The following is a 24,007-nucleotide window of genomic DNA, read 5'->3' on the forward strand; positions in this document are numbered from 1 at the left end:
ATTTTGTTTAAATGATTTTTTCAGTATTTTTAAGGGCAAAATGACATTTTGTTTCCCTAGTTAAAACCATGATTTTAGGGGCACCTGTGGTACACCAAGTAAATGTCAGCTATGAAGGATACCTGGTCTAATAGATATCTGTTTTCAGCAGACAGAAGGTTGCCAGTGGTGAAAGCAGATTGCTCATAATGAATTAGATGTCAGCTTGAATGATCGAAAAGAAGTAGTTAACAAAACACAGGGCTGACTCATACCACAGCAAAAGGCAGCTGAGGATGAAATGGATACACCCTTTTGCACGCACACAACCTCAGTACATATTGTCTGCAGACCAAAAATTTTGCACTGGAGAAATGTATTAAAAATAAACTGTGCATTAGTTGCAGGATCTTCAGGTATTTTTCCAATAACTGTATCAGCAGGGTTCTGTTTTTAGGTTCCATTTAATTATGGCTCCCAGAGACTATGGCTGAAACTTTTGCATCTGTCGTCATTCCACTTATTTGTGGTGCCTGGATGCTGGCGTTTATAAGTGGCATGGTCACCATAGATCCAGAAGCATGAGTGAGGCTGGCAGACTGCTCTGCTTATTACTTGTCCTGGCTTCCTAAGCAACAGTTATAAAACAAAACAAAACAAAACAAAAAGATATTGAACACCTATCAAGGATGAGAGAAGAGGCAATTTTTAAGCTATAAAAGGAGGAGAGAGAGGAGATTTAATTTGAACCCAGAATACTTACTTCCTTTATCTGGTTTAGTATTCGGCAGTGTTATCAATGTGTGTGACCTGTCTCTGCTATAGAGTATAACACTGCAAAACCATAAAAAGGATATGGAATAAAAAGGACCTAGGTATAACATTCTTCAGTGATTTAGGGACTCCATGGCAGTGGGCGTAGCAGGAAGGAAAAGACAATGTCGTAGGATGCATCAGTCACAGTTGATTATAAATCAGGGATGTCAGTGGTAATCCTTTGCAAGGACCACTTTAAATCCTATTTGGAGTGCTAGATACAGGTCTGGACACTCATGATTATTTGGATTACTGCACTGTCGGGAAGCCCTAAATGAGATCAAGGCCCCTTGGTGCTGGGTACTGTGCAAACATACGGGGAGAATCAATCCTTGTTGCAAAAAGCCTACAGCTTAAAGAGATGCAATGGGGAAAAGGTGGGTAAAGAAGCAGGGAGGTGAAGCGACTCTCCCAAAGTTTATACACGTCGGGCTGGTGGCAAAGTGAGGCATCGAACCCGGGTCTCAGTCTAGCTAAATGTCAGCATCTCTGCTTGTGCATCCTCTATCATCATGTAAGGGTGGCCAAAATTTGGAATGGGCTTCCAAGGGAGGTGGTGTTCTTGCCTGCTTTGGGGGTCTTTAAGAGAAGGATGGATAGGCATCTGGCTGGGGTCATCTGACCCCAGCACTCTTTTCTGCCTAGGAAGGCGGTTGGACTTGATGATCTGTCAAGGTCCCTTCTGGCCCTAACATCTATGAATCATGTTGGTACCATGTGCCTGGAAGAGATGGCAGTTGGCTGGAGTGCAGTTGACTCGAGCTTACACGGGGGGAGGCAGATGGTGCTTGGAAGAAAGCAAGCTGTTCTGAGCACCAAAATGACCATTGGCTGAAGACATCACGACACAGATGAATTAGTAGGAGATTGGGTGCTGTAGGATGCGTATAGTGTAGCCATTGGGAGGAATACTTTCTGTTCTCTTGTGGGCTATAAGGATGTTTTCCTGCCTGACTGAAATTGGCCAAAGATCACATTTTTTCTGTCTGATTTTTTTTTTTTTTCTTTTAATCTGAGAACTTTTTTAATATCTTTGCCAAAACTGTACTTGTAAATAATGCAGAATTTCTGTCTTATGATAGAACCACTTCAGAGTTGTCTAAAACTAGCCAAGGTCACTAGTGATGGGCTGTTGTTACTGCCTTGTGACTGCGCTGGATGGCAAGATGAGTTTTGTCTCTGTCCCGTTCCCGGTGAACAGCTGTTTACCTAATACAAATGTCTTCACATTGGGCTCTTACCATCTTGTGGCCCTCTTCCTTGGATCTCTCAAGTGTTTTTTAACAACTTTTGCAGTAGCAGGATGTTGGCTGCCATGATCCTCTTGCTGGACTTGTGGCAGGTTAGGGTATTATGTCTTGGGGTTGTGTTAGGGCTGACTGTGTATTTTTGCAAATAAGTTGGACAGTTAATTTGTATAGGATGGCTTGGATAGGGATGATCCTACCTCAGGTTGGGGGTTGGACTAGATAGCCCTGGAGGTCCCTTTCAGCCTGCTTTTTCTTTGATTCTGTTTTTCTATACTGGTACCCTTGCTGGTAGCCTAGGTGTATCAACCATGGAATTGGCCATGAAGAATAAATTCCCAGCATTAGGGTGGTACGTTACAAGGTCTCTCCTGGTTCTCCTAGTGGTACTGAACTTGCTCTGTGGCTAAATTCATTCAAAACAGTGATCTCTCTAATACTTTCTACCAGCACCAAGTTCACACATGCAGTTATGCAAATGAGATAAAAAACAAACTGGCAGCCATCGTGATGGACTCTTGAGCAAAAGTGAAAACAGAATAACCAGTCACCAAACTGGAAGCAGAGCCTTATGGAGCAAATGAATCCTTCTGGCTGTTGTTCTTGGAGAACAGTCTGTGTCTTCATAATTTGTGGACTATAGGAGTGTCAACCTTTGTCTTGAATTTTACACAAGCTATAAAATGCAGCCTCTCTCTGCCATAAAAAGTAGGCTACTGTAACCTTATAAATGTTCCGCAGTGATGCATGAGGAAATTTCACTGTGAAACAAAAGCATGTCAGCTTGTTGTCTAATTTATTTAGACATGATTGAGGGGTAATCTGTAAACCATTATAAATGGTAAATGAGACTATATTCATAATATATTTTAGCAAACTTGAACAATGCCTCCATTATTTATTATCAGCATCCAATTTACCCTGCTCTTACAATTCCTTAGAGCACAATAGCTTCACTAGAAGTAGCAAGTGAAGCCAAACATTACGAAACCAGGATTTTTCCACTAGTAGATCCAGTATAAACCGGAGGGTTGGAGCTACACTTTGAGTCCAAATGTGGCATGTGTTGGATCTTGGAAGCAAAACGCAAATGAATATGATTTTATTTGTTTAGGAGCAGCCCTTATCAATATTGTCTTATGAATAAGGTTGAAATAGAAGTGGAAAATGCAATAGTATGACATGTACGTCTGACTCTGCACAGATTGCCAAATCATCTGCATGCTTCTGGAAACTCTCATTAAGCAAATCTCTTATGCAAATTGAGTGACCTAAAATACAGTTTTTGTGGAAACCCATTTGATATCAAAAGCCACTTTTAAAGGCAATGCCAGAGACCCAGACTCCTTTGTGGTCACAGAAGACTATAGCTGGTATGACACAGAGTTCACCGCTAAATTGAGTTCACTACTAAATTCACTTCAAAGGGATGAAGGCCAAGCAAGGCTTGGTGGTAAGGGTTGCTAGTCAAGATCTGTGTTTTGTCCTAGGGTGTGTAACACTGCTTCTCTGCGACATCTTGGTCGAGTTGTTTTAGTCTGCTGTGCCTCAGCTCCCCATCTGTTAAATCAGAGCAATGATGCCTCCTTATTTCTTGGAGATAAAGTGTGACATTATAAAATATCTGGAATGTACTGTGATATCTTAGGACTGAAAATATGACAGCCTTATTTTATAGAGTGTACATTTTATTGTGCCCCTGGCATCAGGAGTTGCACAGGAAGTCTGTGTCATAAAGCAATAAGGGTGCTGCAGATCTCTTTCTGCCTCCAGGTCTAAACTGGTGGCTATGATGTGACTGTCATGTCTGACCCTATTGATGGGAGGCAAGAGTCCAATTTTGACCCTTGAGGAGAAGGACTTTGTAGGACACCAGCAACCTCAGTGTAACTAGAAATGAGAATCTGCAGAAAATTGCTGTCAGGAGTTGTAGAATAGTAAGTTGTTCAAGGCTGGAGCATAATAGCCTGAAAGGCGCTTGCTGGGTTGTACAGTTATCAGTGATCTACTGCTATTGAGGTCCTTTTGGAGTAGACATTTCACAATGGAGCCCAGGTTCCCTTCCATATGAATACTGGGCACTCTTAGCTCATCCCTTGCTGAGAAGGCCTTTTAAAAGGAACAAAAAACTCAAGGGGGATTCCTGTGCGTGGGGTCCCTAAGTCAGACTATCTCAGAGATCCCAGGAGCAGCATAGAGAATAAGCCATCTCCCTCCTTCCCTGGCAGTTGGATGTGATCTGCTCCTGCAGGCTCTCTGGCAATGTCTGCAGCCTCCCATCCAGGAAAGGTCTTTCAGCAGCGCCAGCACTCCCAGCTACCTAACCTTTGCTACTCCTGAGTATGTCGCTTCTGCCCCATCTGAGTGAAGTGTAGTCATTGGCAAGGGCTTTCTGAATCATAAATGGGTCCTTGCACCCTGCCACACATCCGGGAGAAATGCTAATACAGTCTGTGAGATGATCCAGGCATCATTATGTTGAACCTCTCTCAACTTCCAGGTGCAGCAGTGATGTGTGCCAGTCCAGAAACCCACCCAAATAGGCCCCTTCCTGAGCAGTGAGCGCCTTTGACTTTCCTTTGCCTTTGAAGAGAGATGAGAAGCTCTTGTTTCTGAGCAGTGTTAGCAAAGAAACATCATTGATTTCTTCTTCTTGCCTGTGTATTGTGACATGTTACCTCCCCAGCTCTGGACTGCAGGAGTGGGCTGTGAACAAGCCTGGCCTGCTGGTTGGTACAGCAGCGGCAAACTATGCAGACTGCACGGGGAAACAGAAGGCAGCCTAGTTAGGATGGTGCTGTGACTGCTTTTTTAATGCTCTGATTACCTGAGCTTGTTGCACTGAGCTAAAACAGCACTCCTGCACCTAGAGTACAACCTGCAACGAGGAGATGTAGCAGATGCCACACTGATTAACTGCAGGATGCTGCTTTTTCCATTGAAGCTGGGGGTTGTAGTGACACATCCAAGGAAAACTTCTGCCAAGCTGTAAAAGCCCCAAATTGCTAACTTAATGGAATAATAAGTTTTATCCAGTGTCGTAGTTTCTGGGACAAATTGGAATTGGCATCCTATTTAATCATTCGGCTACATATGCCCCCGAGAACAGCTTGTGGACAGGGTGGGAGAGCAGCATAGTCCTGCCAAGAACTCTGCTCCCTTATGAGCTCAACTAGGTGCACTGGATGGCACTCAGCTCAACTCCTTCCCTTCCTGAGTGATGAGAGAGAATAGGTACAAGAGTAGGTACAGCCGTCAGCCTTTCCTAACAGAGTGTGTCAGCCTCTCCTGTACTGTGGGGAATCTCACTGCACCGTAACACCTGCAGTGACCTATTCCAGGCCAAAGAAGCTACTGCTTGATGATGGAAAGGTTGTGAACTTCAGCCCATTATTTGACATTTTTCCCTAATCAAGGCAGTAGAGAAGAACTCCACCTGTCACATGCCAGTAGCACGGATCCGTTGTGGTCTGGCTTCAGGCCAGCACAAGTACGCTTAATGCCTGGGAAAGCAGATGTACAGTGAGGCTCTGTGACTTGCTGAATGCCATACAGCAAGTCAGTGGCAGAGGTGGGAGCAGAACCCAGCTCACAGTCTCGGTGCTGGGGTAGCCCATCCCTCCTGGGGGTGGAGACGCAACACAAAAATGCCAAGTGGAAAGTTTCCCTGCCCAAGGGTTTGCTTCCAGTGCAAGGCTGTCTGATCCCCCCCGGGCAGAAAAGGTATACTGCAACCAGTTTATCTTATCCTCAGTTGTTGTTCTGCAAAAAACCCTGGTAAATGTTTACACAAAAAATTCTGTGACTTGTTCATGCTATTGAGGGTTTCTGAGCCCAACAGTTGCCATACCTGTTAGCAAAATGCAACCCGCTGGAAACAGATGCGAAAGCTGCATTCAGCCAGCCTCGACTCACTGTGCTCCAGTGAGCGTACTTGCCTAAGCAAAGGATTGCAAGAATTCACCCCCTGCCATTAGCTGGTAGGGAGATACAGTTTTTAATCTGGGGAGAGGATAGAATATCTTTAAACTAGCCACTCAACCTGTCTTTATTAGTGGAAATGTTTTATGTAGGGGCCTTGATTTTTCTGTTGCAAAGGACTAATGGCAAATGGGGTCAGGTTTGCCCAATATTTAAATGACATTCATCAGAATTATTCATTCCATAATTGTTGTTGTGAGGTCGTGTATTGTGTCCTGTGTTTATGGTGCTGTGCCAAGAGATTGATTTTAATAGAAGCCTTTAAGTAACTGGAATTCTTGCTAATCACGGTGCATCTGCTTCTCTGGGTTCCCTGTTACGAGTAATTTAATGCTATTACTTTAGCTGGAAGGGATCTATGTCACCATCTGTCCTGGAAAGCTATTGGAACATGGAGTGTCATCAGCAGAAGAGAGAGAGAGACTCCTAAAGGGATGACTGGATTTCCTGTTGTAATACAATATAAAAGCATTTACCGCGATTATGGCTTAGATGAACTTGCATATAAAGGCTGTTAGCTGCTATTTGCATTTGTTGGAAACCTTTTCTTAGATGTTTATAGAGAGATAAAATGTTAGCAATTGGTATCAACGAGTAACGAAGCTGGCAAACCATTAAAATCTTGAATTTTGTAAGGACACAAGTCCTGAAAAGCCTAAACCTTAAATGCCGGCACATCTGCAGTTCTCAGCAACCAGACTGTTAGTGAGGAAGGCTTGCCAGATACTGCTTGAGCCAGACATTTTCCTAATCAATGGTTATTTTTTAATTGTTGTTTACAGATGGGTTCCGTGTTACAAACATCTCTTCAGAATATAGCAGTGTCACAACAGACACGGGCAGACCACACAGTGGGAAATCAAGTTGCTTTCATTCCCTGAACTAACAATGCAGTCAAACCTGAACTTTGCAGATAGGACTAAGGTGCACGATGCTGTTTCCTTTCTCTTGTATATGGTGGTTCATTTGTTATAAACAGTTGGACAGTTGACCAATTCTCAGCTCAACCCAATCTGTCCTTCCCAAGCCATGAGCAGGAATGTAGGCTTTCTTTCCCTGTAACCTAAGGCAGCGGTTCCTAAAGTCTAACAGGTTGCACACCACCAATTTAAAATGATACAGCCTTAAGTACCACCAGCAAATTTTTGTCATACAAAGTAATTATAATAAATCTGTGAATGTGCGCCACCGACAGGTTGTCTGTGCACCACTGGTGGTACCCGTACCACAGGTTGGGAACCGCTGATCTAAGGGAAAGTATATAAGCGTGCTGAGCAGCCTCAGCTGGGTGCTCGCTTGTGTTTGCTAGTGTTGGTATTTGCCCTTGGCCTGGCTGGACTGTGCAGAACCAGACAGCAGCCTGAGCCCTGACTGAAGTGAACTCCTTCACTTTAGGTAGCAGAAGAAGTAGATTAAAACAGAGTCAGTGCCTGCATGCTGTCCCTTGCTGCAGTGCTTTTACTGCTCTTGAGCTGTCTTTGGGCTTAGCTCAGAGCCTTTTTAAGTAGTCTCCTTTCTCTCCTGTGTTCTGCACCGTAGTTTTGCAGCCAGCTTTTTGCCCTGCTGCTGGTCTCTCGTCCTCAGCACTACCCACCCCCGAGTGCACCTTGTTCACAGGCACCGAACCTGGAATTGCAAACTGGTCTAGGGGCATCCTGTACAGCTGGCTGGAGACGGGCCTTGAGAATGACCGTGGTGGAGGAGGCTGTTGGCTTGCTGGCAATATTTCTTGGAGGGATCCTCCAGAGCTGAGGCAGTAGTATTGATGCTGTGGTATTTTTCTTCTGCTAAATCAGCCAAGATCACAGGGCCCTAACTGGGTTACACTTGAAACACCTTGCTTCAATGCAAATGACTCTATTACAAGGAAAAAAATGACAATTTTGCATTAGCTGCGTGTTGTGATGATTGTGATACTGTTGGGCTTTGAAGCAGGCAGGAAGTCTTCTTCGTGTCGGGTGTTTTTGGCAAACTGTTCATCACCATTTAACTGTGCTCGAGTGACTATTCTGACCCGGCTTCGTCCCTGCCAGAACTACCAGTGACCCAGGCCTGGATATGGTCCCTTGTTCGTGGAGAGTGTTGTCTTGTGTTGTAAGACAAGTGAAACCCATCTCTGGACAGACTGAAGAGCAGGAGACTTCTTCCTGCTAGAGAAATGATGAGCCCCATTTGGGACTGAATTGAAACATTTACAGGGCTTGGAAGGTGCTAAATAAATATTTCTTTAGCAGAAACACTTCCAGCTAGAGGCCTGGCCATTACTTCTGCCAGGGTGTTCATTTTTTTATGTTTGGAGTGGAGAGATCTGTGGCAGAGGGAGCTGCTGAAGCAGAGACAGCAGTTCAGACTTCTTACTGAGCTGAGTCAGTGACTTGGGATTTATTTAGGGCTTGCTAGAATCTCCCCTTGGCTTTCATTTCACTTCAAATAGAAGTCTCCAGCCCATCGGTTTTCAATCTTGTTTCATTTGTGGATCCTTAAAAATGTTTGAATGGAGGTGTGGACCCCTCTGGAAATTTTGAATGGCAGTGTGGACCCCTTTGAATTGTAAATGTGGGCATTCACATACTTTTGATTGATTCTAGTTATCTTTGGCAGACCCCTTCGACATAGTCTGTGGACCCACAGGGGTCTGCAGGCCTCAGGTTGAAAACCACTGCTTACACGACCAGGCAAGAAAGGTGAACAAAGTGAATACCTTGATGTCCCACTACCTGCATATTTAGTCCAAAGCAGTGGCTGGAGGTGTGTGCTGCTTGCTCACGTAAGCAGGGTTCCTGCTCATATGTCTAGGACCGATATTTGAAATGTCAGCATTAACTATTTCATTGCTTTCAGGAGGTGCCAGAAAGGAGAGGGAGGCTTGTAGATCTGCACAGTCTGCTGTTAGCGGTGTCTGATTTGGTGCCAGAAGCAAGGGACTGGGTGACCTTTGGGAGAGGAGTTGCATTTCCACCTTGTCCCTTCCTTGTCCCCCATCTGAGCCATGGAGTCACAAGGCTAGAGGGTGGTTTGCTTAGCACCTGTATCCTGCTTAGGGCAAGTATAGTACAGGGGTCAGCAACCCCTGGCACACGTGCTGAGCATGGCACGCAAAGCCATTTTGCTTGGCACACCACTGCCAGCCCGAGCTCTAGGCAGCTGCTGCCAGCCACAGAAGGAGTCCAGGCTGCTCCCAGCAGGCGCAGGGAGGCTGCAAACCCTGCTGCAAGCAGACTGGGCTCCGTGGGCCGGCTGCAGCCGGGAGGCTGCAAACAGCTGCTCTGGGCTCTGGCATGTCGGCACTCCGGCACCTTTCAAGATGTGGTTTTTTCGGCACTCTGGCCAAAAAAGTTGCCTACCCCTGTAGTAGGACAGAGCCTGTGTCAGCCAAAAGGGTAGGTTTATGCTTGTGAGGAGCCAGCTGTTTCTCTGCAGCCATGAGGATGATTGCTTTAATGAAGTCTTGGGTGCTGGTGAGTTTTTTTTGTTCTTGAAGCTGGAGCTTTAGGTATGTATGCCTGTCGTTCGCTGTTTTTAATCCGCCTGGCCCCAGAGTGTGTCTGAACAGCAGCACTTGTGAGATCACAGTAGCGTCTCGATGCCCATCTTTCTGGGGTCACCTGCTCCCAGCAGCCTTCCCTGCACAAGTGCAGGGAGGTCTGGACCCAATGATCTGTAAGGTCTCTTCCAGCCCCTAACAAGTATGAAACTATGAAAACCTGCACATCACGTTTTAGCTTCTCCAGTGGGTGGAGCTCCAGAGAGTTACGCTCAGTTTTCCCCTCCTTTCCCGCACTTTATGTAGATGACATTGTAAATGCAGCACGAAAAAAAATTAATGGGGCTGTTCTGCCATCCCGATGACTGGGCCCAGTTTCATCCTGTCTGACTGGCTCTGAGGTGAGGTGGGAGTTGGCTTTTTCTAAAAGGGCACGTGCTGCTGTGAAGGATGTCTCCATAGACGATCCATTAATGCTTCACATGCTGATCCGTTCAGTGGGAGTCTAGTCAGCTAAAGTGCAGGTGCTGGGCCTTTGAGCTTGTAACCAGGGCAGCGAAAGTGGCTGGCCCACTGGATAAACCTCTTAAACATTTACAGGGGAAATGAGAAGCCATTACAGAAAGGCAAAAACAGAGTTTCTGTGCTCAGACTCAACTTGGTTGAAGCTTTGAAATAACCTGTATGGAATTACAGTGCCATTATCGAGAACAAAGCAGAGGGATTTTTAAAAATCAATTGTAGTATCAACTTCACATATAAAGCCAGGCTAAACAGCCAGCATTTTGGTATCTAAACAGAATGCAACTCTCCATCCGTAAATCTATCTGTTCTCAGTCTACAGCAACCACGGGAGGGTTGATCCTACCCAGTGCTGAAGATACTCTGCAGTCTGCACTGTTGATTTGGGTGAATGTTGAGGGCACTTTGCCCTCCGGAGTGATAGATCTTCATCCAGCCAACAATTTGGTACTAAATTATATCCATATTTCCCCTCCTTCTGGTTGCTGTGCACTTCTGCCTTGCAATGAATTTATAGAGCTCCATAATTTGTATCAGTTGTTTAGATTAGATGCTCTACTGTTATTCTGGCTGACACATTTGCTAGTCCTGCTGGGTGCCTGCCTTTTTTCTTAGACCCTTGGATTCGCCAACTTTTTGGGTCATCAAGATTATTTAGTGTTTTCCCATAAATATTTGTACAGGGCTTGATTGCTGCTTACAAAAGGGCTGAAAGACAGGAACTTGTTCTAAGAAGTATGTTTAAGGCACTGCAGGCACTTCTTCATAATTTACTTCTCTAAGCTACACTATTGCTGCTCACAAAAAATCCCTTCTTTTGTATTTAGATTTTTTTTTGCTCATGTCAGGGAGCATTAACATTTCAAGAGTTGCTTTGAAACCGAATAGCCTTTTTGTATTGTTTTAAATAGCTTTGTTGCTTATCTTATCCTTGAACAAAGAGATTCTGATTTTTTTTTGCAACTTATTAATTGCGTTTGGTTAAAGCATGTTTCCTTTCCTTTTGTTCTCCTGCCAGAAAGAAAAGGTCATTATTACAATATCGTTTTACAGTTGGTTCGTACATGAAAACCCAAGTTGTTTTCAATTGCCAAAGTGCTATCCTCTCAAACATTTTAGGGGTGTAGGCTGTAGCCGTGTTGATCTAAGGATATACCCAAACAACCTCGTCTGCCTAAATTAGATCTCTTTTATTAGACCAACTCAAATAATTGGCAAAAATCTTCTTTGCAAGTTTTCAGGCACAAACCCTTTGTCAGGCTGAGGAAGCATCTACAGACCAACAGTACAAACCCCTAAAAGTCCACAACGTATGGGTTGGAAAATGTAACATGTAGTACTATGATATAGCACTGAATACTTGTTGATCGTTCACTCTGTCTCACTGCAAAAATGCATCAACGTTGTTAAAACCCCTCTATCAGTACTTCAGGTAGTACAGAAGCATTCGTGGTGCAATACCAGTTGAGTTCTGGATCCAAACTTCAGCCTACTGAACAGCAAAACTGTGGTTTGGCCTATTCTGAGCTGGCTGTCAGGATGCTCTCCCACCACCCTCGCGTCCCACCCAGACACCAAGTGGTGGGACCTGCTCGGCGAGAGCGTAGCTGGGGCACCCCAGTGGTTGAATCTGTACTCCATCCTCATCCCGCAAGCCACTGGGGACCTCATCTGGTGGCTTCTCCATGGAGCCGTCACCACGGGCGTGTATGTGGCAAGCTTCCCAGACACCCTGGTCTCCTGCCCTTCTGCAGAAGGGAAAACCTCCTCCTGAGGTTCTGGCTGAACTTCACCGCCACCCCCACCTTTTTATTTTTGAGCACCCCATCCACAGCCCCACCAAGTCCCAGGACTTCCTGGTCAACCTCCTCCTGGCCTTGGCCAACCGGGCCCTGTACATGACCAGGAAGGAGGCTCTGGCTGGGAGGGTGCCCAGGAACTGCAGGGCTGCTTTCCTGTCACTTGTGTGTGCACGTTTCCTGGCAGAGCACCAGTGAGCAATGTCCACTGGCTCCTTGGATGCCTTTGAGGACTGGTGGGTGCGGCCCAGGGGACTCTGCCTGGTTTCCCCCTCGGATGCACTTATTTCCACGTTTTGACCCTTTGACCCACATGACACGCCTATCCTGTTTTTGCCTTAGTTGTCCTAAGCATTTTGTTGTGTTGTTCATTCACTGGCCCCACACCGTAGGCGCCACTAGTTAGTCAGGTGGGCCTTAGCGCCCAAGGCATTTGGGTAACACAAGCAGACAGGATGCTCTCCCAAGCATTGAGAGCATCCTGTGAGTCTGCAGAGTACCCCACTGCTACTCAAAACCGATGAGACATCTCATGGTATTTGATACCATCCAGTGGTCAAGGGACATCTACATCAAGCACATTATGGGTTACTACCATCGTGAAGACAGCCAACCGAGACCACCCACAAGAAGTGAGAGTGAGAGAATTGTCCGACCTCCCCCCATCGCCCATGGACATGCAAAGATTGCTAATGCTATTGAATGCCTGCTACCCCACCAATTATACACTGCATGGTAAATCCAGTGTCTAAGAATGTCTTATAACCATATAGCTCTGTGCTGATGCATTTACTATACGCAGGTCTTATTTTTCTTCTTCCCATAATGTCACGTTGAAACCTCTTAACCACTTTACTCTTGGCTATTGTAGGCTGCATGACTAACAGCATGTCTTGGATTTCATTAATGTACACCAGCTATGTACGTATGTAGCCACTTTGTGTGGGGTCCTGTATTGTCTTTCCAGCTCTACAAAGCAATGTATTAACTATAATTTTTAGCATTTTCTCAGTAACATTTAATTCTGTTTTAAAAAAAAAACAACAACCTTTCATTACAGTTTCAGGGAAGTGTCTGGATCTAGGTTTTCTGACCTGCGTGGGTTTCCAATAGACTACCCTTCTGGCCAATGCAGGAACAAAAGATGAATAATAGCCATTTGTAATATGTGGTTAATGACTTATGTCGAACGGCAGTTACATATGAAAACTGCTGATTCCCCTGTTTAAATACTGTGTGAGAACATAGTACATAAAATGCGGCACATGAAAAACAATCTCTGTGTTTTCCTTTCAGAAAAAAAGCAGAGAGGAGACAAGTGGAGAAGGGAGTGGAGTGGAGATCCTGGAGAACAGACCGTATATGGATGGTCCAGGTGGCAATGGGCAGTATACACATAAAGTATATCATATTGGTATGCACATACCCAGTTGGTTCCGGTCTATCCTGCCAAAGGCAGCATTAAGAGTTGAAGAGGAGTCCTGGAATGCATATCCTTACACAAGGACAAGGTATAATTTCTGGGGATATCTCCAGACTTTTACTGTTAGCTAAAGGACTTTGTGCCACTTCATTTTGCTGTGACTGAGTTACAATGCCACCCTGTTCTTCTCTGTGAGCTTTCTTTAGGGAGAGGTCAGGCTAAGTCCAGAGATCCTCACTCAATCTTTATCTGAGCAGACTGTGAAAAGACATCAGAACTTGGTTTCTTATGTCTAAATATAAGCCCTGGTGTGCTCCAGTGTGGAAAATCTGGATTGTGTTATTTGCAGTGGTCTAGCTGGGAAAAAGAAGAGAGGTTGAAAGTAAAATACTTGGGATGTTCTTAGATGCACCCATGCTGAGGGCTTTGCTGTTATCTCAACAGAAGATGATTTAAAAAAAAAACTAACAAACAAACTCCTACTTCTAATAGAGAAAAAAGCTCGTGGGGCCCTCTGGGGATTTTTTTTCTGTCTACTGACTTGGAGAGGCATCATGGCACCCTCATGTAGGGAATCCTCTATTTTACCACATATTGCTTATTTCATTTGGGAAGACTTCCTGGGCCACAGGTTGGTAAGTGTGGTGTTGCTGTCATGTCTCAGACCAGTCCTGATAGCTGGGTTCATCCTGGTCATACTTAGTGGAGAAATCTAAGGCTAGGGGCTTTAGACGGATGGCATTTTGGGGGTAGAATGGCCTACACAATCTGATGGAGTGGAGAACACCATTTTTGCATGCAGCATCCATGTGTAATGCCCAGACAAGGGAATCAAGAGACCCATGGTGCAGAAGCATAAGATGCATACTGTTTCCTCTCTGATGCTTCCATGTAAAATACAACTTAGCGTTACAACCCAGGGAACCTGAAATTGTGTTACATGATGCAGCTGTCTCTCAACTGCCTTTGCTTATGATGGAAAGCAGGATGATTTATTTCTCAAATGTTCTTTCCTGCTATGACTCATCCGTCGGTAGCTCAAGGGCATGTTGCTTTGACTGTGTGGGTGCCATTTCTCACTGGCTGAACAGGGGGATCTGGCCCTATCTCACTATAACCTTAATGCTGGGTATAGTCACTATTGGCCTAATATGAGAGATCCTCTCAGTGATCTTGGGATCTGAGTCTTGCAGACAGGGCCATCCCTGGGGGAGGGGCGGGGGGGCGAATTGGGGTGACTGCCCTGGGGCCCCGCGGAGCTGGGCAGAGTGGCTGTGGCGACTTGGCACTGCTGTCGCCGGCTTCACATCTGGCCGCTTGCTGCTCCCCCTCCCTGCTGCTGGTGATGGTGGCAGTGGCTTCTCCGCTTCCGGGGAGCATGGGATCAGGGTGGGCCCCGCACAAGCTGATTTGCCCCAGACCCTGCACATTGCTTCGGTCAGCTCTGCTTGCAGAGAGAGCATTTCCATATAAGCTGTGCTCCCAAGCCTTGCTCTTGCCTTAAAAAAAAAAAAAAAGTACACAGCTCAAAATCACTGGCTCTTTTTTTTGTATATACAGATTGCATCTTAAGCACATTGAAAGTAAAGCATGAGAAACAGAGCAAGCCTGGATTCACAGCCAGTTTTTACATGTCTGTTATGACACCACTTCACTGCTCATTAAGTCTAGAAGGTTTTAGTCTAAAAAAGCCACTTAACTCTTCTCTTTCAGGTACACGTGTCCTTTTGTGGAGAAGTTCTCTATTGATATTGAAACGTACTACAAAGCGGATCCAGGAGAGTATTTCAATGTGTTCAACCTTTCTCCTGCAGAAAAAAGGCAGACAACTCTTGGTGAATATCACTTTTCCACCCCCCTTTTGTATTCTTCTATCTTGCCTTTCAATTGCTAGATGGAAGATAAATGCTCATTTTTCTCAGCAGACGAAGCATTGTCCAGCGGTTACAACAAAGAACTAGTGACTGGGAGGTCTGGGCCTAGTGTGGCCTTCAGTAGATCACTTGTGGTTTCTAGGCAGATGAGTTATCCTGTCTGTAAAGTGGGACAACACTTCCCTAACTCATATGGATGCTGTGAGGATTAAAGCTTCCAATGATCTTTGAGATACCAGAACGTGAAAGCTCCTGAAGCTGTCATTTTTTTTATCCTTTTTTTTTTTTTTTTTTTTTTAACAGCATACAAGCTTTGTCAGCAAGAAGCTTGTTTCTGCCTAGACTTCCCAGATCTTTTCCACTTTCCCCTCTGTGTCATTTCTGTGCTGAATTCCTGTTTGCAGCCGCCTTAGCAGATCAGGGTAATGAGCCTTATAAACTTTCTAAAAAGAAATTGGCAAGTGTTATCCTGGCTCCTTTTGCTTTTCTTAATGGCCAGTCCCCTTAGCATTTGCAGTAGACCCGTTGCGTGGGAGTGAGTGTCAGCTATTATAGTTGCACCATATTATAGCATCACTTGCTTATGAAACTGCTGAGATTCTCAGGTATTGATTTGAGTCGTGCTTGGCTTCCTTTAGGAGCTGTGTAATTAGTGATGATGGGTGTCCGTGAGCTATGAAGGCGGCCACCTAGTGGCTGCTTCACCTTTTTCTTCTTAACCACTCCTGAAACGCTGTCTATCGATGGACCAAGATAGATGCCAAGATGCAATTTTACTTTAATTTCTGTAGGCTTGAATGTCTATATTTTCAACCAGGATTAGCGTGTTCTTGTCACCAAATGCCAAACCTGCCTTCCGAGCCTTTTGTGAAGTAGATTGACTCATTCTTAAATAGACTTGAGTCATGTTTCCTCATACAGAACTTATCAAAAATGACCTGCCATTTCTCAGGAAATAACGAAGATGCCACACTTTCAGACTGAGGTTTAGATGTCTCTACCATTGTTTTCAGGTTCATTTGCAGGCCTTTTAGGATATGTTCATTAGTTCTGCAAGGCTTGTTTTCCCCTCCCCCTTCATTGCTAACGTGTATATTAGATAATTTTTAGACTTAAAAGGCAGCAAATGTAGATTGCATAGTCTCTGCAGTATAACACCAAAAACATGAGGAGTTATTAGTAAGCTCACACCCAGGGTATGGTATTCAATAGCTACTGTCTGTTCTATGATATTGTTAGAAAAGGACAGTTGTATTAAAGCCTCTGAAGTTAGGCAGTGCTTTACAGCATTTTGGGTGGCATTAGCGGATATGAAGGACAGAATGTATGAGAGCTCTTTGCAGCTGAAAGGATATAATAGATGGATCTAAAGGATAGCCTCCCTGGGCCAAAATATCAACTAGGGGTGAAGTCTCTATTTACTTAAAACTATATGTGCAAGTTCCTTTGGCAAAGTCATCACCCCAATGTAGACAAATATAAATATAATTAAATATCTGTTGTTTAAGGGTAAATTAAAAAAAAAAGCTAAATTGTTTTAATATTTCTGGTAATCACCAAAGGAAAAAAACAACACCTTTAAACATGGTGGCTTATATTCCTTCAGGGGAAAAAAGAAACTTTTTTTTAATGTCTCGTGTTCCTTGCCTTTAGATCCTATTGATATTGTTAAAGACCCTATCCCTACACATGAATACAAGGCGGAAGAGGATCCCAAGCTTTATAAATCTCTGAAGACGAGACGAGGACCGCTCTCGGAAGACTGGATTGAGGAGTACACGAACAACCCTGGGAAATATCCAATCATGTGTGCATATAAACTCTGTAAAGTAGAGTTCCGATACTGGGGGATGCAGTCCAAAATTGAGAGGTTCATCCATGACGTTGGTAAGGATTTCCAGTCTTATTTTCCATCCTATTCCTGTCAAAATTTTTCAAGTTATTTTTTAGCATTTCTCAGCTGGAGAGCAGCATCTATCACAGGAAGTGAGCAGTGTGTATCCAGTCTTCTTTATATGCAGAGGGGCTTAAGCAGACACTTGGAAACTCAACTCAGTGCTGAGCGCACAATATTGTTGACATAATGTGAGTCTCTCCTTTTTGGCACATCACTGTAGTCAGCATTGTCCCGTTGTTTGCAATCATTCTGGGCACAGTCCTTAGCCGTGTTTGGCCACAGTTGCATTCTGGGAATTGTTTCCAACCCAGTGTAGGCCGAGCCTTAAATCCTCCTCCTCCTCTTCAGAAGAAGGAACACATCTGTCACGTTCAGCATTCAGCAAGTGCTTTTCAAGGACTGGTGCATTTTCTTCTATTGGGCCAAATCCTGCTGCCCCAGTATCAAAGAATTGGTCCTCTCTGAGTTCCTTGGAAAAGACTCAGTAAAGGGAAGGATTTGCCACTCTCTTTCCTCTCCTCCCCACTCTAGTTGCAGGAAATCGGATCTAGTACTCCTCTACCACTTCCCTCTCCGCCTTTACCTCAAGAGGCAGGAGACTTGGCTGGTGTCTCTGCATAGTCACAACTTTGCAGCCCTTCATGCTGCAGTACTTAAAGCTGTCTACCTTCCTGTGCTACACCTGAATGTGGATCGATAAATATTCTCAGCTCTAGTAAAGGCGCCACTTTGATTAATGAACACATTCTTAGGTCAGTGCTTCTAGAGAAGGCAGGCTGCTGTTTGTGTTAGGCAGCATCCACTTAGTTATGTCTCCAAGTCAGGCAGTAGTAGAAAGGTGGGTAATAATTTGTGCTTTGTCTTTGCAGAAAATCCATTTACAGTTTCTGAGCCTTGCCACAATAGCAGGACATGTGACCTATCTGAAAATAAATGTCATGTTTACTTAAAACACTGCAGCCTGCCTAGTGCCCTTCCCAAAAGTCCAGACCTTAGAGTCATGTTACCTAGGCAGGGAAGAAGGTGCTCTCCTCTAACAGACGTGTTCAGCAGTGTAGAAATGTTATGCCCTTTAGATTCATCATCATTAAAGACTAATGGTATTGATGCATATTAAATGGAGCAAGTGGCCATAGATTGCACTGCTAATTAACTGGCTGGCACAGCCCCACCTTTTTTGCCTAAATGATGTTTTCCTGATGTTTCTAGTTGCTTCAGGTGCCACATTAAAACTGTCTTAGCACTGGAACGACGTGTTTCTGTGTTAGTCTGGCACTCCTTTCTGAGTTCTTTTCATTAGACAATTGTAAAGCTAATGCAAAAACCCTACTGCCCCCACTACTGAGCCATTCCAGTTGGATCTTATTTAAAATGACATTTGCATGGGAGCTGCTTTTCCCCTGGTTCTCCTGCTAACCCTACAACAGGATATGTCCCAAAGGGAACAGGGGAGATGAGTGTAACCTGCTTGAAAAATACATGCCGTACATTTTTCTTCCAGCAACTGAACTTAGCATTTAGGGTCTTCACTAGCTAATGTGGAGTTCGCTAGTTAAAATTGCTAAACTTTAACGCATTGAAGAGCTGACCTTCAGAAGATGTGGAAGCTTGGTTCAGTTAAGTGAACGCCCCCTGAGTTGCGTGCTTGTGTAAACTAGCAAGTTTTTTTTTGAGTGTGCAGAACCAGTATGGGAACGCTGGGGGAACAGGTTTTCTTGCAGCGTTTTGGCACTACCAGCCTTTACCAAAATCCATGTGTGCCATTGTGAAGTGAAAGCAACAGAAAAAATTTGGTTTGCCAGACTTTCTCTTTAAATAAGAAGTGAGTGTGGTGTGTTTTCCCAGCTTGGGGCAAGAGCGAAGACTCTTGGGGGAAAATAGCAGTCACAGATTAGCACAAGCGAACGCAGTTGGGGAATCCACCATAGGTATTACAGGAATCCCATGTTGGAAAGCAGTAGGAATCTGCTTATAGCCACATGGCTACACACCTAATTCTGGCTTGGAAAATGACTGTTATAGTTACATAGCTCATTATCAAGGCAAATGGGGGGTTTTTTAAGTGTTATTTGCTCCTGGTTCCTTGAAACAAAACCTTGTTAAACCCTGGCACTTGCCTACATGAAACCTCAATTTAAAATGCTTTAAACTTTTGTCTCGGAAGGCAGGACGATGAAGAGTAGTGGGTATGTCCATGCTACTAAACCAACATCTCAGAAATGAGTTTGGTACGTTTCAAGAAAAATGAAAGGGAAAGATCTTCATAATTGCATTTAAAAGTAATTTTTAAAGTAGAAATGGAGAGACAAAATGTATCATCTTAATTCAGTTGCAGATCTTGAAGAACATTAGATTCCTTTAAGTAATGTTACCCAGTTTTTTGTTCATATCTAATTTTCCTATCTGAACTTGGGAATATTTCCTTGCTATTTGCAAAAGCTTCCTTGAATTTTTTCTGCCAACATCATGATTAACAACTGCTTAGTTGTTAGCATTGCAAAACAGAGTAGTCACACTATGCTTTCTAGCTGGGACCATCAAAGGAAGGCTCACCATTGTCTGTAACAGGCATCGACTGTTCTGCTAGAGCCAGTCTAGCATAAGTGAAAGCTCTTGGGCAGTCTCTCGGTCTTTCTTACAGTTGTTCGTGAAGGAGGTGTGCGTAAGTTAAATTGTGATCTCTTAGAAGTGCACTTGTGCATTTCCTACAAGGCTTTGTTTAGTTGATCTAAACCTTGCAGTGAGCCATGTCAGCTGATTGTCTGTCAGTCCAGAGCCTTATTGTTCTATTATATTGATGGAAATAATGCATCTCCAGGGAACTGAAGTGACTCTTAAGTTGTATAAAATTGGAGAAATCTTTGAAGTGGAGACAGCCAATTGAATGAGTAGTGGATGTTAAAGATGCGGGTAGTTATGGAATCCCTGGTGTCAGGTGCACCACGTTTGTGGCTTTTGTACCTGTGACCTTCTCAAATTCGGTCCATTGGATCTACAACTCCTATATGGTGGTCCTGGCTAGCTTTGCACTTGCCCTACAGATCCCTTGCTTAGAGGTGTAATTCCCCAGGTTTTGTATGGGAAGTCTAGGCATCCAGCTTGTGCCGAGTCGAGTCTTTGACTTGAGTGTACTGTTCCACTCAGGAGTCGAGTCTTGCAATGCTGATTTAGAGCAACACGTGAATGCCTCTCAGGAGCTGGATCTGCAGGTTGTGCAGAGAGAACAAACCAATGGCCAAAGCAGGAGTAGAATCCAGGAGGCTGAAGTTATAATGCTCTGCTCTATGCGCTATGTTAAACCAAGGCAGTCTAACTTCTAACATGGCCCCGGGGCCGCACCAGTGGAGGCCACGTTCTGTGCAGGCCAAGCCAGGTGCGTTGTGCAGCTGCTACCCTCCATGTTGCTGTAACACGTGCCCGTGTGAGCACGACCTCCCCCTCTCCCCCCTGCTGCACCCCATAGGTGTGATTCCCTACAGTACAGCCCCAGACTCACCCTCAGCTCACCGCATGGCCTTGTTCCTCGGGGCAAAGGTAGGAAGTGGCAGATAGAGGAGGGTGGGGAGAGCTTGGAAACTCCAGCTGCCAGAGTGATACCAGCAGCAGCAGTTGGGCGAGAGCCTGCATTGGCTTAAACCATGTTCCCTTAGGCCCATGCTACACGTTACATATATTACGCAATTAACTAGTTAATCGCGCAATAAATTTAGACTGGCCACATGTCTAATGGTGTATAAGTGGTAAGGCACATGACTGATAAGGAGAGGATGAGGGAACTGGGTTTATTTAGCCTGCAGAAGAGAAGACTGAGCGGGGATTGAATAGCAGCCTTCAACTACCTCAAGAATGGATTCAGCGAGGCTGGAGCTGGACTGTTCTCAGTGGTGGCAGACGACAGGACAAGGAGCAACAGTCTCAAGTTGCAGCAAGGGAGGTTTAGGTTTTGGGTGGCCATCATAGAGGACATCCCAGTTTTCTGCTCCTCTGTCTTCTACTGATACGAAACCCGACGCCTTTATGTCCTCTATTTTTCTCTTGAAGAGAAAATATAGAGGACATAAAGGCATCGGGTTTTGTATCAAGAGAGGACAGAGGAGAACCTCAGTGATGTCCTCTATGATGGTCACCCTATTTAGGCTGGATATCAGGAAAAACTTTCTCACCCGGAGAAAGCACAGGATCAGGTTACCCAGAGAGGTGGTGGCATCTCCATCTTTGGAGGTTTTTAAGGCCCAGCTTGACAAAGCTCTGGCTGGGATGATCTAGTTGGGGCTGGTCCTGTTATGAGCAGGGGGCTGGATTAGATGCAACCTCCTGATGCCCCTCCCAACCCTCATTTTTTTTATTCTATGTGCACAATAATTATCACACAATTAACTGGTTCATCATGCAGTCAAGTTAGAACAGCCACATGTGCAAAGTAATTATCTCACAGTAAAAATGACTGTCCAGCTATAAAAGGAGCCAACCAGCTATAAAGTTGCTGGTACAAGCCAGGAAGTCTGCTCCCTCTGACGAATGGAGGGATCTCAGTGTAATTCTTGTGATTTATAAGGGCTGTGATGTGAGAGTCAAAGGGAGGTGAACACGAATTAAAGGTGTGTGCTATAAACAGCTATAAAGTTAGTGCTTGAAATGTTTAACAACTCTGTAGCTGGTTTCTACCCAGCTTTCATTTGAACCTGTAGCAGGGTCCTTAAAGTAAGGAGAGTATAATGTTGGCAGAAAGGTTGGGCAGGGAAGAAAACATGAATGTAGCTAATGTAGCTAAAATACAGAATGCATGGATAGGTTATGGAACAAGAAGGTTAGGAAGGGAATGGCTCTGGAGGAGGGTATAGAAATGTTCTCAGTCTGAGCATAGCAGTCGCCATTTGTTTGATGACTAATTGGACAGTTGCTCCGTACTGTGATTGTCTGAGGCATTTGGTGCAGGCTACTAGTCTTGTCTGCTGTGCTCACTGTAGGTGGGTTTGCATGTACCTGTAGAGCTGGACTGCACTGATGTTCACAGTGTTACACAAGTTTAGGATTTCTCTTCTTCCACTAGCTTCATAACCTGTGCATGCAGGTTAATTTCTTTTGTTCTTAAAAGCAGACAAGGTTCTTTGGGTAAATCTGATATCTTTTATTAGACCAACTTTTGTTCTTAAATGCACATTCTGTACTCTAGGCCATGCCTGTTCCAGTGCTGATAGCTTGAAAGCTTTTGGGGCAGACCAATATATTTTAGGTTTATATTTTAGTATAATTGGATATAATTGATGTTAGAGGGTTTTTCTGCACACTAAAACATCATCTTCAGTGTTATGCAATGCTCGCTGAAATCAGTAGAAGGACTCCAATATATTGACCTGGCATATAAAGCTCTAAGTGTTAGCAAGCAGCTTCTCTAAGTGCCTTAAAGAGTCTTAGAGACGTGTTGTGGACTTTACCACACACTTTGCACTGGCTGGTCTAAACAGGGAAGGCTAGAGGGGAAATAGATGCAGAACTTTGGGGTTACATTTTATCAGAAACATTCACGCAGCTCGAACTCTTCTGACAAGGTTAGGATATCTAGGATATCAAGGTTTAGGATCAAACAAATGAAGCGTCACAGAAGAAGAATCAGAAGCCCTTTATCTGCTGCCAGAAAATTGCAAGACTGCATGGTAAGATGCTTCTGGGACACGTCGCTGTGCGTAAAAAAAAAAACACAACAAAACAGCTGCTCAGATGTACTTAGTCTATGCTGTGTCGTTGCACTGGATTTGCATTGTATTTGCTGTTTTATTTCAACTAGAAAAACAAAACCTAAGCTAAGGAGGGAAACTCTTTAGCCATGGAGAGAGACATCCAACATCTTTGCGCTGATAGACAGTTCCAAGTTTTTCTTTAATTTGATTATAACAGGGATGGCTGGAATGATGAGTCGAAAGGCAAGTGATTAGTATTTGCAGCATCCTGATTATGGCAAGAGCTGACCTTTCTTGAGAGTGGAAAATATTTTAATTAAATCAATGTGGAGAGAGGCTAGTTCATTCTGGACTAAAAATACTACAGTGATTTTCATTTTAGCTAAAAGGGAGCAATCCTGGAACAGGTGCTAAACCACATTAAGTGCTGCCTGAGATTATTTTGGTTTGCAAAAATGGCATTTGGTGCTGACAGGAGTTGCTTCCTCTGGATGTTTTTCTGTTGGGACAAGTTCCCATTGAGTGTAGTGGGTAATTTGCCTCCGTAAAAGACTGTAGAGTTATGCTCCCATTCTGCAAATGGAGGTGTAAATGAATATGAAGTAAGCTAGGAGAAGGTGACAGCTTACTCTGATTTTTTTTTTCCAAGATGAAAATTGCTTCTTATTCCTCCTTTCCATTTGTCTCTCTTAAAATAGCAGCAGAAAAAGAGCCCTTTAGGAAATGGCTTAATAGCAGGGACAATCAGCTGCTTTTCTTTTCCCCCTCGCATTGTTTGACCACTCTGTTGCATTCAAGTCTAAAAAACTTCACAGCGGAGGAACACAACCGTTCCCCAGCTTTGGCACACTTAGCTCTGACCTCTACTCCCAAGTGACAGTGGTTTTCTCTGCCATGTTTCTTCCAATATCCTAGTTTGTTGCAGCATTCCTCTGGCAAACAGGCATCAGAAGGCTCTTTGGTTACTTGCTTTGATTGGCATCAGATCGTATTTTTCCCTGTTTACAACCAAAAAGGCATTTTTGTACCACCAGTCCCACAAAGACCTCTTGGGATCTGACAGCCAAGCTGGGAATCTTTTTCTGCTCGAGTAGGGAGGCTGACCTTGGGGGATTAGGCAATGGACTCTGACCTGAGGTGAGGATTACATTCCCAGCAGTGATAGACCTCCGTCTTGATTTAGGAAAGGTGACGTTGCCCCTGTCTCCCAGTTCTCTAGCCATAAAATGAGTGCGATTGGTGATATTTCGCATGTGCTTAGAGAAGAAGATAATTCTGCTGCTGGGGATAAAAAGTTTTTCTGCAGG

The 24,007-nt window shown here is 44.3% G+C and overlaps 1 protein-coding gene across 9 annotated transcripts in view; it reads left to right on the forward strand.

Annotated features, from left to right (window-relative positions):
• PITPNM2 (phosphatidylinositol transfer protein membrane associated 2) overlaps nucleotides 1-24,007 on the forward strand; it is a 177,862-nt gene that overhangs the window by 100,151 nt on the left and 53,704 nt on the right. For all 9 annotated transcript variants that reach the window (XM_090063322.1, XM_090063329.1, XM_090063326.1 and 6 more), the window contains 3 exons: nucleotides 13,125-13,339; nucleotides 14,965-15,086; nucleotides 16,779-17,012. In XM_090063322.1, coding sequence (XP_089919448.1) covers nucleotides 13,125-13,339; nucleotides 14,965-15,086; nucleotides 16,779-17,012 — 571 coding nt within the window. The remainder of the gene's footprint in view (nucleotides 1-13,124; nucleotides 13,340-14,964; nucleotides 15,087-16,778; nucleotides 17,013-24,007) is intronic.

Source organism: Crocodylus siamensis, chromosome 9, assembly GCF_052110815.1.
Source record: "Crocodylus siamensis isolate JL-2025a chromosome 9, ASM5211081v1, whole genome shotgun sequence".
Taxonomy (NCBI): domain Eukaryota; kingdom Metazoa; phylum Chordata; order Crocodylia; family Crocodylidae; genus Crocodylus; species Crocodylus siamensis.